The sequence below is a fragment of the Aureobasidium namibiae genome, assembly GCF_000721765.1.
Source record: "Aureobasidium namibiae CBS 147.97 unplaced genomic scaffold scaffold_11, whole genome shotgun sequence".
In the NCBI taxonomy this organism is placed as follows: domain Eukaryota; kingdom Fungi; phylum Ascomycota; class Dothideomycetes; order Dothideales; family Saccotheciaceae; genus Aureobasidium; species Aureobasidium namibiae.
In genome coordinates, this window is record NW_013581198.1 from 243952 (window position 1) to 260257 (window position 16306).

The window sequence follows — 16306 nt, forward strand, 5'->3', positions numbered from 1 at the left end:
AGCTTGGACGCGTCGAGTCGCTCGACTCGTCCAAGATGCAGACGCCGTCGACGATGCGCATGGGCGTGCCACGTATCGACGTCGAACCTCTCTTTACTGCCCTCAAAGCCGCTATAGGCGAGAGCTGGCCAGAGTACAAGACCACTTTGAGCTCCTTCTTCTTAGGTACTGCTTCATTCGCTGTTTCTACTCGTACCACGCAAGCGCTGACTGCCATAGGAAACCTCAACCAGGCCGAATTGTCCCAAGTAACGGATCGACTCCTCTCGTACGCACCGAGCGTCTCGTACAGCGGTGCTCTGGTCTCAACTGTCCATCTACACAACAAAATCTTTGGTGCTATACACTCCAACATATACCGCGATCCTCCACCGGAACCCGTTGCATCATGGGTGCTAGCTACCGATGCTCCGGCCTCGGCCAGCGCGAACAAACTCGTTTCACAAGGTGGTGGTGACAAGGCCGAAGAAAGGCTAAAACGAGAAGTCATGGCTCTATCTGCTCGCGACAGGAGAAGGATAAAGAGTGCCAAGGACAACCTTCCTGCTGTGCCTCCATCAGGTCCTTTGCGCGAGAATGCGACATATGCAACAGCCCTCACTGTTCCTGTCACCTCTTCCCAGATACCTGACGCCATACCAACCACTGCCACATCTCTTAGCAAGACCAACTGGGACCTCGAGATTCGCAGGCGATATGCTGTACCGCTAGCTTCTGAGACGCTAGACTTCCCATCACGTGCAGACATCCAAGCCCGCATTGAGCCCATCTGTTTCGAAGAAGGCGTAGGCTTATCCGCAGTACCCATGACATCGGCCGCTCTACAGGCCATAGCAGAGCTTGTCGAGGTCGCCACTGAAACATATATCAAGGAGAAGCTGACAAATTTCTTCTCCACAACACGCAGCAATGCTCCTGGAGACTTGGGTCCAACAACAGCAAAGTTCCGCGCCCAGATGCGTAGAGAGGAAGATGCCGTCGATCGAGGTCAGCTCAGCAGGAGTGCTGCAGGCTACTTGCCAATCGAGCAAGAAGCTCTTGCCCGAAGGGAGCCGCTTAGCATGGACGAGATACGCATGTCAATGCGTCTAGATGACACACGGCATCGTCTTGATCCTTTCCTGTCCCAAGAAATCATGGACAGTGTGGAAATGGACATGGTCGACACACCTATGGCGCTCACTAACGGCGACCACCACGACTCAATGGACAAAGAAGTAGACGGTGATGCTGTCATGACTGACGACAACGATCTGGGCTGGGAAGGCGCAACTTCTGCTGATAGAGACGCACTATTTGGTGTACTGGATGATATCCTTGCTCCGGGAGGGTCCTCTTAGAAGACGAGCCCACATCCGAATGGCATGGATCCGCGCAATCTGTCCGCCTCAGAGCTGTCCAGCACACCACATCTCGACGAACTAGCACCATATATACCCGATATCGAGGATACAAACTTTCACGTGGTTGGTGCGGACCCACGCAAATTATTCATCTCAGAGCCCTTCGGCATACTACCTTTCGACGAACCAGCTCTCAATGCACAAGACGTCGAGAACATCGACTCTTACCCGAATTGCGTGGACCCACGTCATCTGACTGTCTCGGTACCTGTCAGCACATCACATCTCGACCATCCAGATCCGGATTCAGATGCACAAGACACCGAGGTTAGAAGCTTTGACTCGAATGCTGTAGACCCAAGCAATCTGTTTCTTTCAGAGCTCGCGATGATACCACTTTCGGACGGACAGGATCCAACTGTACTAGACATCGAAGATACGAACTCCCGCTTGTATGGCGTGGATACATACAACCTGTCCGTTCCAGACCTCGTCAACACACCAAATCTCGATGAACAAGATCTCGACGTGCAAGGCAATTCTCACTTAGATGGCGAGAATACACAGAATCTGTCTTTCTGCGAGCCTTCCAACACATCACATCGCGACGAAGCTGATTCTGGTGCGCAAGACGTGGAGTGTACCATTGCAAAACTTCACAAGGCATCGCCACCCAGGACGTTGCGCTCCAGGCCCATTGATTCGAGGTTCAGCGAAGCTGAAGAGGTAACGAATGTAACTTCTGCATCTGTGCAAACCTCCGCAACCTACAGGTGTGGCAGAAACCGTCTTGATGGCGATCTATGCCACAGAGTCTTCACGAGCAGCGGATCACTGTTGAGCCACCAAATAACACCTGCGCACACGGAACCAGCACTTTGCCCCTTCTGTCCCAGCAGAAGACTTTGGATTGCCCCGCTACTCTTCGCCCATGTGAAAGAACACCATCGGGACAAATTATGGACGGATTTCCGATGCCGGATCTGTGGGAGCATGCGGACAGCGAGTCTACGAGGTCTCAAGGTTCATGTTGGGAGACATCATCGATTGTTATCCATTGAGGCACGGTACGATGCAACTCGGGGGTTTTGAAGCAAAACACACATCCTATACTTCTCTTTTCTTTCACTCTAGATAATTCTTTAGTAATGACGACTGTAATTACATACCACCCGTGTCTCGATATGTCCTTGCCGAGCATTATCATACGTGTAGCTTTCAGAGTAAACGATACAATTAGCAAGTCTAACGGACCCTATCAAAAGTAATTTATGTTATAATCATAACTATATATAAGTGTACTCTAATCTTTAAGCTAATTCCTTCTTTTATAAGTCTACACTATAACATACTAATAGACTAAAACTGTTCAGGACTGCCATTGCAACGAACTCGATACTGATGACTGCCAGAATTATATCCCACTCGAACATTGCTGGAGACTGATTGATGAGACATACCTAGCAGTTTTGGCCAGTTCACTAGTTCATGGAAGCCGAGCGCCTCGAGGACATCTCGAATTCGCTGATTCTCATACGTGGCAATTGGAAACAGATTATCGAAGTGAAATGGCTCCAAGAACTGAAAACCCGTCACAAATTGTTGTTTAAAACCTCCAAGTTTGCCAAAGTCAACAAGGATGAATCAGCAAGGTTGGATTTAGAGGATGAATGGCGTCCAAGAAACCTAGCGACAAGTTGCATGGTGTTGACTTGTAGCACTTGGACAACAGGCTACCAGACACTTAAACTCCTTCTGTGCAAGAAGCAACCGTCCTCGATTTGGATATGGGTTACCAGCATCTCTTCTCCACTTGATATGACTTGGATGATATCCAATGCAGGCATTCGGTTTTTTTTTTTAACGACGCCAGGCGTGCATAATCTCGACGCGAGCGAATGCCAGCGCCACAACCAAAGCAATATCCACACCTCTGACCACTTGGAGTTTCCAAGTTGTTCGATCCAATCCACGCTTGTGCAGAAACGACGCATCGTTGTTATCCGTTAGAGTCATCTCGACTATAGTAGCTCCATCTACCTGAAAAGTGGTTCGACTTCCAGCTTTGTCAAAAGACCGTATCTGGATAGAGGATGTATCGCTTCCATCGGCCAGGACTTCTACATCAACTGCTGTAAAGCCGGATGTGCTTGTGACATCTTTGATCTTGCAGAATTCGTTGCCATTGTGGTCCTCCAGGACCCAGGTTTTCAAGCCCATTTTGGTGTGACGCAGATCTAGAACATGGCGACCCTCGCTATCAAAAAGACCACGACGTAGTGTCCACGAAGTCCCCATGTCTTTGGCATTGAGATTGAAGATTTTGGTTCCACTTTCGTCGTAGACGACAGCATCGCGGAAGTGTCGATCGTGACAGCGAAGGCCGAGTGTGCGATCATGTTCAGCGATGAACCCGCTATTCGAGGTTAGAGAGACAGCACTTGATCCGATTCCAGATTTCATTTTTTGGAGAGGGTGAGAGCAGTATTTGTTCGTAAGGGACTTGTGGTTGCGAATAGAGGGAATGGCAAGAAAGGAACAGTGTACTCGAGTACTAAGTAGAGGATATCTGAGGTTCCCGCGACATATGTCCGGCGCTCCACTTTTGCTCCCCGCTGGCTCTCTTGACCAAAACTCGCTAGTTGACTCCTGATTTGCAGCTTTGGGTGAGGGTGTGGGGGCTCCTTTCTCGTACAGTCTCTTGGCTTGCGTATCTGGTGATTTTCCCTTTATATGACAGCTCGAATCGCCAAACTGTCATAGATGTTGGCGAAATTCCCGTGGTGTGGTTCTCCATTTGATGTTGGAGGTTCGTCATGTTGGTCTGACGGTTTGGACGGCTTGATTCATACAACTGTTGGAATTGGTGTTTGATGTGGGCGTTGTCATCTTCTTGGGCGAGTTGAGCTGATGAATATAGTTGCTTCGTATCTGTAAAGGTGCATTATTGTAAGAGAGCTTGTTATCGGTTTGTACTTGCAGGGGGATAGATGCTACAGAGCTGGATGTCATGAACTGATATTCGTGGAAGCCTGCTGTACGCGCGATGATGGAAGTGAAACTTGACGATGATGTAGATGAGGGTTGCTGCCTGTGATGGTAGACAAACCAACCTGATATGGACGATAAACATTTCTAATCAAGCACATACGGCCACAGTCAGCTGAAAACTGGGCATCCCGTCCGCTCTGCCATACATAAGCAGTTGAACGGCAGATTAGTACTACGGTGGGTGACCACGTGGGAATCCCTGCTGCTGTATGTTTTGTGCCATCCCATCTTTTTTGTTTGAAGACGGTGTTGAAGATGGGGTTGCAGGCGCTCTGGACATAATTTGCGTCTGGCCGTCAAGATTTTTGACCAGATGCCTCACCAAAAGCACAAGTGAAAGTCGAGATGCTTGGCACGCTGTGACTCGAATGTCGACCATCGGTATTCGATACTGAAACACAGCAATTGAATCTTTTCTTTTATCATTGACCACAATTGACACGATATCGAAATCATGTCTCTCACAAACGGCTCTCCTTCAGAAGCCGCAAGAGCAGCCAAGCTCTCATCGCGCACCCTCGCCATCCTCTCAACTGAAGACAGAAACTCTGCTTTGCAATCAATCCACGATGCACTGTCTGCAGCAAAGTCTGACATCTTGAACGCAAATGCCCGTGATCTGGAAATTGCGACAAAGTCTGCTGCTGATGGCGAGTTGAGTCAGAGTATCTTGAAACGATTGGATCTTTCTAGACCTGGCAAATTTGAGGATATGTTGAAGGGTATTCTGGATGTGAAGGGATTGGACGATCCTGGTATGTTTTTTTTGATTGTGTATTGTGCGATATGGGTGTGATTGCTGATTAATATTGTAGTTGGAAAGGTCGATATGCGTACAGAGTTGGATGACGGTCTTATACTGCAACGCCAGTCGTGTCCAATTGGTGTGCTCCTGATCATCTTCGAGGCTCGTCCCGAGGTCATTGCCAACATCGCTTCTCTGGCCATCAAGTCTGCGAACGCTGCTATCTTGAAGGGTGTGTACTGGTCAGACGTCGTTAGAAATCTTGAAACTAACAGCATGAACAGGTGGCAAGGAGTCGACAGAATCGTTCAAAACCATCGCAACAGTTATCTCCAAGGCACTCGAGAGCACAAAGGTCCCCAACGACTCGATTCAGCTCGTCACAACCAGAGATGCAGTGGATCCTCTGCTTCAACTCAGCCAGTACATCGATCTTGTTATTCCCCGCGGATCCAACGAACTTGTCCGCCACTGCCAGCGTATGGCCCATATGCCTGTTCTCGGCCACGCTGATGGTCTATGTCACTATTACATCCACCCGGATGTCGAGCCCGAGATGGCTGCAAGCGTTATCGTGGACTCAAAGACAGATTACCCAGCAGCTTGCAACTCCCTCGAATCTCTGCTGGTCAACGAAGATGCATTGAAGACTATCTTGCCTGGTGTAGCATCAGCTCTGCTTGCCAAGGGTGTATCATTGCTTTGCGATCCTGCCTCAAAGGCCGCACTTTCCGAGACACTGAACAAGGATGAAGCAGCCATGCTGCAGGACGCCGGCGAATCAGACTTTGACACCGAATTCCTCGACCTCATTCTTGCCATCAAGACTATCCCCAGAACCCAAGATCCGCTAGAAGCCGTCGATGCGGCTGTCGAACACATCAACATGCACGGCTCACACCACACAGACGCCATCCTCACATCCTCAGAACAAATCGCCGATCGCTTCTGCAATGGAGTCGACAGTGCATGCAAGTTCTGGAACTGCAGTACCAGAATGTCAGATGGCATGCGCTTTGGCTTTGGCACAGAGGTCGGTATCAGTACAAACAAAGTACACGCTAGAGGTCCTGTTGGTCTGGAAGGCCTTTGCATCCACGAGTACAGAATCAAGGGATCTGGACAGGGTGCTGCCATGTACGGAGCAGGTGGCAGTAGACAGTGGAAGCACAAGAAACTTCCACTTTGAGGTGCCTTGGACCTAGGCATGTAGTCTAACGTCAGCTCTACGGATATAATGATGGGAAAAAAAGTAAAAATGTTTATTACCCTCAATACTCGACCTGGCGCAATGCACAGTAGTTTGGAGCAGAGCCATATCCACCGAGAGCGATAATGTTCTGTTGTCTCTCTAGGAATGCAACTCTGGTCTCGAGATGACTGTGCATTTCCTTCATTCAGATGGCGCTCTCTGTTTATAAGAGGAAGTGACAGAATTTCGCCACATGTGGCTGGCGCACGCATCACGGTTTCTCTTGATTGAGACTTCGAGTGAAGTGATTGCCAGCATTGACCTTTGGCTTTACCACTCGAGGAAGGACCAACACCGCGCCTTCTTTTTCACTTGACTCTGCATCAAGCACGAACCCACTACTGCTGCCTTGGTTCATCTTACTTCTTTTCACACTTTCCTCTTCTCACCCTCTACCTTGATCACTTCCATCCAGTGCGTCCGACACAATACGCAATTCGCCTCGTTACCTCTAGTGACCAAGACTGCGAGATCCGCTGCACGGCGTGACTCGAAGTGCCTTTCTGCAAATCAAGTCGACTCCTTGTTAACTCACCACTCTTCTACTCTCATCAACCAACACCTCATCACACAACCCTTCGCCCCACAACCCTTCACCACAGAACTTTTCATCAACCAACCACTCATGCAAGCCTGTTTGATCTCTGCTCGAACACGCATCACTCCACCAACATGGACGATCTACCACTCGAGCTCAAGCAGCGCGTCTGCAGCTATCTCACGCCCAAAGATCTGAAATCGCTCAGGTTGACTTCCAGAGACTACGTTGCCGCCACCGACCGCTACCTCTTGCCGCGCATCTTCTTGTTCAACCACCCCGACAGCTTTCAAGAGATCCAGGATATCACCAATCATCCTGATTTGAGACACTCAGTCACTACCTTGGTTGTTGACACATCCTGTCTACGTTCCCTTCCGAAGTATCAAGACTGGGCCCGTTACTTTGAACATGACAGATCTACCTCGACAAATCAAGTCGATGCTCGTACACAAAGATCCCTACGTCGTGACAGAAATCGGTGAGTGGTGCCTCAAGCACGGAATCAACCAGTAACTAACCAATCCAGAGCAAGATGGATGAAATATCAGGAAAGGGTTCTGGCCCAACGTAGTTCAACAAAGTCTATGCTGGAAAGTATTTCGCTTGCTTTCGAGAAATGCCCCAAATTGAGCAACCTCATCATCGAGTGCCTCAGTTCAAACACTACCCCCGGACTGCTTCAGAAGACGTCCCGTTTCTATTACGACATTCAAGCACATGAAATACCAACGAGTTGCTTTCAATTGTGTTTGACGTCCACGGAATACTGCATATGGGACTTGTTGAAGCCAGTTCATGATGCCGGCCGCATGCTGGAATCCTTGGTACTGCTTAACCCGTGCATCACATCTCCTCAAGACTGGACCATGCCCACTACCACGATCTTCCACAGATTGAAGCACCTCCGATACTGTGGTGATCCTTCCAAATCTTTGGCGTCTATAACGATTCGCGCTGCAGAGCTCCAAAGTATCGGCATGATTGGCACATACAGTGAGGATTTGTGTTCGTTCCAATCATTGTTTGGCGGATCTGTGCTGCATAACCTTCGAGCCTGCAGTCTGGATTTTCTGGGACTTGATGAGAATGATTTGGTCCAATTCCTGCTGCGTCAATCAGACACACTGCAGGAGTTGAGGATCACTCCAGAATCCTGGGTCTCGAGGGTGATCTGGCGATCATTCGCCAACCGTGTGCGAGGCCAATTGCCCAACTTGAGACGAGTGAGGCTCCACAGACTGGGGGAACGTACGCGGCCCCTCCCGAACGGGTTGTCAACAATGTGGTACCTCAAAGCGGCTGATATTCTGCAAGACCATGCGTATGCTCTGGAGATAGGCCCAAGAGAGATCGACAACGGCCTCTGGAAGGAATATGAGAAGTTATTCTTCCCAGGAAAGTACAAGTGATGGGGTCTGGGAGGTCGGTACAAGAAAGAATGCGAAAGAGACATTTCCGATACATATCACTCAGCAAAGTATTCATCTAGGAGGAGATGAGTCGAGGAACCATGTTTAGCTGAGAGAAGAGTCACACAATCGAAGCATGGTAGCGTTGTTATATCACGAAATCAAATTCAAGTAGAAAAGGTCAACAGCTCCTCCTCCACCTCTTTGATCTTCTTCACTAGACTAAGTGTTAGTTCTTGTTGTTTGAAACACAACTATGACTTTAATGTTCGCAAGAATGTATGATTTGCAATGGATGATATAATCGATATTTCACACTCTGCTGCTTACTTCTGACTTCCTCACATGGCTCTGCGTGTAGTGTAGATGGCCGCTGAAACACACAACAGTTTCGACGAAGAAGATAGTGTCCATCTAGATAACGATATGTTCTAGGCTCTCTATAGTCAAACTCTCGATCTGAAAACACCCGTAGATTTCTATGGTATGTATAGTGCTCAATACCTTCGCAGGAGGGAGGAACGTAGTACTTATGATCTCTACCACACATAGATGTATGTTTCAACACACGCAAACATGGGGCTCACTTGTAGACAAGATGAATGGTTGAGGGAAGAAGAGATCAAAAGTAGTGACAAGCGCTGTTGAGAGATTGAGAGGACGGTGAGCAGCAAAGAAAAAGTTGCAAAAGAATCTCCTCTCTCTGAGTCGAACAAAGGACCTTCTGATGACAATCGAACAATTACAGTCAGACGCTCTAAACCAACTGAGCTAAGAAGAGATTGATAGAATCGAAGCTCAATCTGTTCATTCATATTGCCTCAGTACATGACATTATCCCAAACGATTGGACGCCTGCACAGGTTCCCGAGTCACCATCAACACTGCACGAGGTGAGAAGAATGGATCCAAGTATAGCTGATAAATGGATGCTCAATGGCGCATCCACCCAAAACGACCTTCTTTTCTTGAGGTCTTGATTCAAAAAATACTAAATACTGTCCAGTGACTCTTCCCATCTAACCACTTCTCTGCCTTCTGTTCCAAGATGCAACTGCTACAGAGCATCATCACCATCTGAACGGATCTCTGAGCTCCCCTTCTCTGATCGACCACAACCAGGCTTCGATATACGAGCGCTTGATGGCATCGCAAAGCAGTTTGCCAGTCCCATCTCTTGCACTATGACCACCTCCACCCTCCAAGTTCAAATGTTGCTTTCCCAGAACTGAGTCTTCGCGCAGCTAAGGCGAAGGAGTAGGCCAATGGACATCTGCTCCCTAAGCAATCACATCTGCATTGGCCTTCTGCACCTGCTCTTGCTGCTGTTGACCTTCCTGCGCTTGCTCACCACCGTTCTGACCGGGTATAATCAACTCTTCATCGCCGTCCGCATCTGTAACGAAAGTGCGATCGCTGACGTGTTTGGCGTTAGGGTTTGTCCAGTTCGCACTTCGCTTCTGTCCGTCGGTGTGGCGGTAAGGGCAGTTGGGGTTGAGACAGGGTGTGTAGCGGCACATGATATCGCTGTGTGAGTACTGGCAGCCAGAGTCGCGTTCAGGGCAATCAGCGCCGTTCCTGCAAGGCGGTGTGGTGGGGTGTTTGAAGGGGCAGTTCGGGTTGGTGCAGTTGGGGTAGAATTTGCAGTCGACTTGGGTGGAGAGGTGGGCGCGTTTTTGTGCTGGCGAGGGGTGAGAAGCGACACACTTCTTGTTTGTGCAGGCGGCGCCGTAAGGACATGTGTCGGTGAGATCTAAGGCGATGCCAGGTGGTGCAGCAGGAGATTGATGGCCGAAGTGACATGAAGGGTTCGTGCAAGAGAGCTGGAAACGGCAAGGGATGGTTGAGGGTTCCTTTTGCTCCGAGTCGGCGTTCTCAGCGTTGTCTGTGTCCATGGCATCTGCTCCTCCTGCATTGGGTCGCTGGTTGTTCTTGAAGTTGCTGTTTTTCCTCGGCTTCTCGACGCGGTCGAACAGTGACTTGCCTTGCTGGCCCTGCTGCTGCTGCTGACCGTTGAAGAATGCTGGATTGATGGCGGGAGCATTGGGGAATTGCTGGCCAGGACCGAGGATCTGAGCCATCATGCGCGATTGCTCTTCTAGCATTTTGAAGAGTTGCATCTGTTGCTGAGGGTTGGCTCCCATAATGGCGTTCTGAGTCATGGGCGAATTCATCTGGCTCATGTTTTGCATGCGGTTGGCCATGTTGCGAGGACCCTTCGGAGGCTCGCGGTTGTTGTGAGTGTTTATTTTGCCGACACCTCCTCCACCTCTGACTCTGTGTAGCGCGGCATCGTTTGTGCGGTCGAGAGCCTTGTTCATTTGACCGAGCATGCGACGGTCTCTGCCGGTCTGCTGCTTGCCGTTACCGTTGCGCATCGACTTGGGTCCGGTAGGACTGGGTATGGTTAGCATATGAGTCTCGCGAGCATGGCGTGGGCCAACATACATTGCGCCTTCAGGTAGCGAGTCGCCTCCATCACCCATAGTCTGGTCTTGTTCCGGCTGAGCAGTTGTGCCATCCGCAGGTTGCGCCGACTCCATGTTCGCATCTTGAGCGCCATTGAGCTGTCCGTTAAGCGAGTGGACTTGTTCGAACAACCATGTTGCAAACTGGTTGGCGCTGGGATCATCGGGACCGAGGCCTAGCAGGTCGTTCGAGAGCTCAGAGGCGATCTGACTTTGGGTCTTGCCGTTGACCAGCATGAGGATGATGTACTCGGCGAGAGCTGAGTCGTCTGCGGCGCCGGTGCTCCATCCGACCTCGGCGAGCTTGGGTTGCACGGCATTTTGAAGGGCTTCAGCCAGTGGTGTTCCTGCCAGCACTTCAACCGACATGATGTCTGTCTTGTGTTTTCCTGTGATAATGGCGATGCTCTGCGTGGCAAGCGGGTGCGTCGTTTGACCTTGTATCTTTCCGTGCGATGATTCTCGAATGTCGACAAAAGATTATATTTTGGGTAGATGGGTGATTTGTCTCAAGCGAATGCGTAACAATAATTGTCTTGTCTAGCTTCCAGTGGTTGGCTGCAAGAAAAGAAAGGGAAAGTGATGCTCGCAGACGCAACCGGCGCCGAACCGCGACTTTCTTGGCGTGCGCGCCAAACTCCGTCATGCCTTTCATTGTCTTCATTGTGGCTCTACCTACCAATAGAACTATTCACTTGTTAGAGTCATTCACTCACAAACAAGACAAGCTGACACCATGTTTACTTGGACAAATGAGACATATTTATAAGCCTGTGCGGCTGCTATATCCAGATAGATAGGCTAATCGTGGTCCTCAGGTCTCTTGACTGGGCTGGCTCTGTCTTTTGTGTTTTGTTCCAGCAATGGAGCAATGTTGAGACTAAGACTGTTTCTGATCATCGCCCCTGCTGTGCTTGTCTTCCGCGGGTGTTCCTTGCTGATCTTGCCGCTGTTCTCCTCAATCGACCGCCTCGATTCCGCTGCCACTATCTGCTCATGCGCCTCTCTTTTTGAGTCGTCTCTCATGGTTCGCATCTTCATGACATTGTATGCTGCGATACTGGCGATAGTTACTACCAGTCCAGAGATATTGATCGGTGTGAGTTTGTCGCCGAATATGATTCCAGCAGCTGAAATGGTCAACACTTCTTTGAAGATGCCGCATACGCTCAATGTCACTGCGCTGGTGCGCTTGAGAAGAGCAAACTCTGATGCAGTCATCAAGAAGGCGAGTACACCAGGGAAAAGAATGATGCCGACGGATCCAGCGACACCTCTGGAATCGGCCAGGTCACGCAAACCACCAGCAAGCTCGATTGGGCCCTCGACGGGCAATGCGATGACGAGTAGTGCTGCGAACATGACAGGTGCCAGGAAGAAGATAGATGAGAAGGGGTTGCTGGTAGCTGGGCTGCGAAGAAGTAGAATCTGGGTTAAACTCCAGCGGAAACCAGAAAAGAAAGCTGCGCTCATAACCAGTATAAAGCCCAGAACGCTGAAAGCCGTCTCTCCGGCGACCATCATGACGACTCCAGCCATCATGGTCAAAATGATAGCTCCAACCTTGAGCGACGGTTTCTCGAGGCGGAAGGCCAGGGCGAAGACAAGCACGAAGCCCAGCACGGACGATTTGCACATGGTATAGAAAGTCAAAGAAATGAATTTGAGCGACATGTTTCCGAGGCCGATGTCCAGGCCAGTGGCTGCACCGCAAGGACCGATGCGGGTCAAGTAGAACCAGCCAGTCATGAGCGGCTTGCGAGGTGCTTCGATTGTTTCTCCATCTGCGGACTGGGCAACAGGCGCGTATTCGGCGGGTTTATGTTTCGGTCGTAGGTTGGGGATGAAGTATAGGACGAGCGAAGAAAGGAAAAATTGTACGAGCATGTGTACGCAGGTGGTGAAAAGAGGGAAGTGGAAGTCGAGGTTGCCTTTTGAGAACATCCATTTGTTGTACTAGAAGCAAGTCAGTATACTTTCGACTTGTTTGCTGTTGCGGAAAACAACAGAACTTGGAGTGGGCTGTGCGACTTACGACCGAGATGGATATTGAGAAGGTGTACCACAGTCCTATGAGTATACAGTTTATGATTGCATCGCGCATGAAGCTGGCAGAGGCCAGACGTTCCTCTTCCTTGGATATGTCGCCGTCAGGAACAATTCGCTCGTCGGCCAGCGTATTCCGCCTCTTCCGTCTCGTTCTCTTCTGGCGATCCTGTTTTGTCAAGCCCGTCTCTTCATCATCTTCGAGACCTTCGTCGGATCGAATATCATCCATCTCCCAGTCCGAGCCTGATGACACTGGATTGGTTTCCTCGTCGTCGTAGCTGTGCGGTGACTCGGCGTGGGCGGCTTCGGGAATGTCGGAAGGCATTCTCCTCGGACTGGCTCTCCTGATGCCGATGCGTTCTTCATTGATGATTTGTTGGACGAGTGACGAGCCTCGTCGCCTCGTCGAGCCCGCCTGCGAGCTTTCTGAGTCCATGATCGGATGCGCCTATGTGTGAGAGAAGGAGTGTGTTGATTTGGTCGGATGGCAGATGTAGGTGTGAGCACGTGTGGAGGGCAAGCCACCATAAGCTTGTTGATGTGTGAAAAGCTCCGAATGACAGGGTACTTGTGACAAAGTATTAGACCAGCATTGTCTGTTTATTCAGGGATTGGGCGACAATGATGACAAGACGACAAAATGGCAGGGAACAAAGAAGTGGATGGCGATGATGTATGATGTCTGTTGCTTTTGCATCTTTCCCCTGGGCCCTGGCTGGTGCACCGCGCTCTCTTCCCCGTATCGTTAGGGGGTCCACTTTGCACCGATCCGCAGTCTAGCCACGCTCCATCACATGCATCCCTGCTAAGATCTCTACTCGAAGGGGACAAGCATTGCTCGTTCTTGCTCTTGCCAAATAAACACTGCTATCTGCGATAGAATCTGTACAGAAGAAAGCACCTGGAAGCCTGTCGAGTCCAACCTCCAGCCAGTCGATGCTGCTCTCGATTTCTCAAATTGCGGCTCTCAACTCCACACATGACCCGTTGCATGTGCTGTGGCTTTACGAAAGAGAAGATCCTGCCTGAAATAGGCACTTTGTTACGGCCGCGTTCATCCCGTCTCGTTCATCGCATCCTTGCGACTGTTGAAATCACCGACCAAACGCGCGAACGAACCTTTCGCTTTTGCGAGCTCAAATCGTGATGACATCCACCTGACCAAATCGCAGTTGAACAGACTTTAGATATGTGGAGAGAAGCCTCCTCCCAAAACTCTGTCAGAGGTGCAAGGTAGCTATAACTTTGCACAGTGACTTTGAAGCAGCCGAGCGGTCCCGACGAGAGATACCATATCAACGGCTCTCCCTGGACATCCTTCCTGTACCAAACAATACCGTGCATCTTGATGGTGTCCATATCGCGCTTCCAAATCTTGGAGTGTTGATAGATTGAGGCTGATCGCAACAAGTCTTCTCCGCACTCGAGAGATTGTCATGCAGGCCAAGAGCACTGCCTCTACTTGGTCGTAACGGATACGCTGCCAACTTCACCTTCGACAACATCATACGGTCTTCGTGATCCAAGCAGCGAAATCTGGCGTCATGTCAAACACTAACACTCTCAAGGTCAAGCACCTTGGATGCGACGATGTCTTCGAGAGACCGGACATCTTCGTTAATCCAGGACTAACGGCGAGTCTTTCTGCAGAGACGTTGATTGATCCTGATCTCATTGCTTTCCATCAATCTTTCCCAGAATCGAAGATTACTCCTCTGATACAGCTGCCTGAAGTGGCTAAAGAATTGGGCGTTGGCCATGTCTATGTGAAAGACGAGAGTCTTCGATTTGGCCTGCCGTCGTTCAAGATCTTGGGCGCATCCTGGGGAGTCTTCAGAGCCATCTGTGAGAAAACAGGTCTATCCTCTTCCGCATCGCTTGAGGAAGCTGGACATGCAGCTCGCGATGCAGGTATCAAGCTGGTCTCGTGTACCGATGGGAATTGGGGTAGAGCAGTCGCGCGCACTGCGAGATACTTAGGCATCAAGGCCACGATATTTGTTCCCAGGACCATGGACGAAGCAACTCAGGATAAACTACGTGGTGAGGGCGCTACAGTCAATGTGGTTGATGGCAGTTATGATGACAGTATCGCTGCCACCATGGCGGAGGCCGAAAGCTCAGAAGCTATGCTCGTGATGGACACTAGCTGGGACGGGTATTCTCGGATACCGCACTGGGTGGTCGAAGGATATGCCACCATGCACGCGGAAGTAGATCGCCAGCTTGAGGAGTCATGCGGAAAACGACCATCGCTATGCATCGCCTCAGTCGGTGTTGGCTCTTGGGCACAGTCAGTCGTCTCTCATTACACAGGTCCCGACTTAGATACAAAGGTTATAACAGTCGAGTCAGAAGCGGCACCATGTCTGATGGAGAGCCTTCACGTCGGACGTGTTGTTCCAGTGGAGACTGGCAAGACTATCATGGATGGTAAGAAGCTAGCCAGTCGATGCTGTCGTAAGCTAACTAGAGCATACAGGCATGAACTGTGGGACTGTCTCCACCAATTGCTGGCCGTCCCTACGATCAGGCGTTTATGCTTCAGTGATCGTCGACGATTTGGAGGCACATCAAAGTGTTCAATATCTACAAGACCATGGTGTCAATGCTGGGCCGTGCGGAGCAGCTCCGTTGGCAGCTTTCAGGAAACTGCACAAGCGAGGTTTGTTGCAAAAAGATCCTTATGCAGTGGTTATCTTGTTCAGCACCGAGGGCAACAGAGAATACGTTGTCCCTCCGAGTTAACCCTCCCACGTACAGAAGCACACCGCATGTGTAGCTGTAGTAATGCACAATACTTTCGAGAATGATGAGAGTGTCATGGAGAGGCAAGAGATTATGGGCTCTCTTTGGAATGGGCTCTAATTTGGTAATCTTCACGACTTTCCCTGGCGAACACACGCCCTGTCTTCTGATAAGATATGCTGGGATCCACGAATTACAGCACTCGGAAAGATCGAAGCGGATGCATCGGCAAGACATGCGAAAAGGCTATCCGGATATAAACTCAGAAACGCGACATGAGTCACCAAACGCGTCTTTATTTTATCTACCGCCAGTGTCAAGACATACGAAACCTCCTATAAGCTCCCAGAAGCGCGATATATTGATTGCACAAGTACGGAAGCGTGCTCTGATTGTTATTGCCGGGTTTCCAAGAATCAACTGATTGACAGGGTGCTACTGAAAGCATGTCCGGATTTAACATATCACTTTAAAGCTGTCGCCCTTCGTCCTCAAAGTTCGAATATCTCAATCCACTGCGTTCAACGGGGTTCGATAGCTAAAACATGTGTTTTCGTATGCCTTTCGCCTCCGTCCTTCAGCTCCAAATCTCCTTCCAAGAAGTGGCTTGCGCAGTGGTTCGAGAAGAAGGACCTGCATAAGCCCATTTTCTATTGACGGAAGTTAAGCGGAAATGCCGACTGCCGCACCAAAGTTCGAC

The 16306-nt window shown here is 50.0% G+C and overlaps 8 protein-coding genes across 8 annotated transcripts; 4 read left to right on the forward strand and 4 right to left on the reverse strand.

Moving 5' to 3' along the window:
• Positions 1-59: 59 nt before the first annotated feature.
• On the forward strand, positions 60-1340 carry M436DRAFT_49531 (uncharacterized protein; the record flags this gene model as incomplete). Its single annotated transcript, XM_013570757.1, has 2 exons — positions 60-165; positions 220-1340. The coding sequence occupies 2 exons, from the start codon at positions 60-62 to the stop codon at positions 1338-1340; spliced, it is 1227 nt and encodes a 408-aa protein (XP_013426211.1).
• A 1863-nt stretch (positions 1341-3203) lies between these two features.
• On the reverse strand, positions 3204-3806 carry M436DRAFT_49219 (uncharacterized protein; the record flags this gene model as incomplete). The annotated part of the gene is made up of 1 exon (XM_013570700.1): positions 3204-3806. The coding sequence occupies one exon, from the start codon at positions 3804-3806 to the stop codon at positions 3204-3206; it is 603 nt and encodes a 200-aa protein (XP_013426154.1).
• A 545-nt stretch (positions 3807-4351) lies between these two features.
• Positions 4352-4609, reverse strand: M436DRAFT_49103 (uncharacterized protein; the record flags this gene model as incomplete). Its single annotated transcript, XM_013570671.1, has 1 exon — positions 4352-4609. A coding segment is annotated over one exon (258 nt), but the record flags the coding sequence as incomplete, so codon positions are not given.
• A 239-nt stretch (positions 4610-4848) lies between these two features.
• On the forward strand, positions 4849-6328 carry M436DRAFT_82909 (gamma-glutamyl phosphate reductase; the record flags this gene model as incomplete). Its single annotated transcript, XM_013570933.1, has 3 exons — positions 4849-5149; positions 5210-5371; positions 5424-6328. 3 exons carry the CDS (start codon positions 4849-4851, stop codon positions 6326-6328), a joined length of 1368 nt encoding a protein of 455 aa, XP_013426387.1.
• Positions 6329-7063: 735 nt separating this feature from the next.
• Positions 7064-8341, forward strand: M436DRAFT_73737 (uncharacterized protein; the record flags this gene model as incomplete). Its single annotated transcript, XM_013570934.1, has 2 exons — positions 7064-7410; positions 7459-8341. The coding sequence occupies 2 exons, from the start codon at positions 7064-7066 to the stop codon at positions 8339-8341; spliced, it is 1230 nt and encodes a 409-aa protein (XP_013426388.1).
• A 1280-nt stretch (positions 8342-9621) lies between these two features.
• M436DRAFT_73738 (uncharacterized protein) lies at positions 9622-11178 on the reverse strand (the record flags this gene model as incomplete). The annotated part of the gene is made up of 2 exons (XM_013570935.1): positions 9622-10738; positions 10790-11178. 2 exons carry the CDS (start codon positions 11176-11178, stop codon positions 9622-9624), a joined length of 1506 nt encoding a protein of 501 aa, XP_013426389.1.
• Positions 11179-11610: 432 nt separating this feature from the next.
• On the reverse strand, positions 11611-13294 carry M436DRAFT_49884 (TPT-domain-containing protein; the record flags this gene model as incomplete). The annotated part of the gene is made up of 2 exons (XM_013570825.1): positions 11611-12765; positions 12845-13294. 2 exons carry the CDS (start codon positions 13292-13294, stop codon positions 11611-11613), a joined length of 1605 nt encoding a protein of 534 aa, XP_013426279.1.
• Positions 13295-14402: 1108 nt separating this feature from the next.
• On the forward strand, positions 14403-15606 carry M436DRAFT_82913 (tryptophan synthase beta subunit-like PLP-dependent enzyme; the record flags this gene model as incomplete). Its single annotated transcript, XM_013570936.1, has 2 exons — positions 14403-15291; positions 15341-15606. The coding sequence occupies 2 exons, from the start codon at positions 14403-14405 to the stop codon at positions 15604-15606; spliced, it is 1155 nt and encodes a 384-aa protein (XP_013426390.1).
• Between the last annotated feature and the right edge of the window lie 700 nt (positions 15607-16306).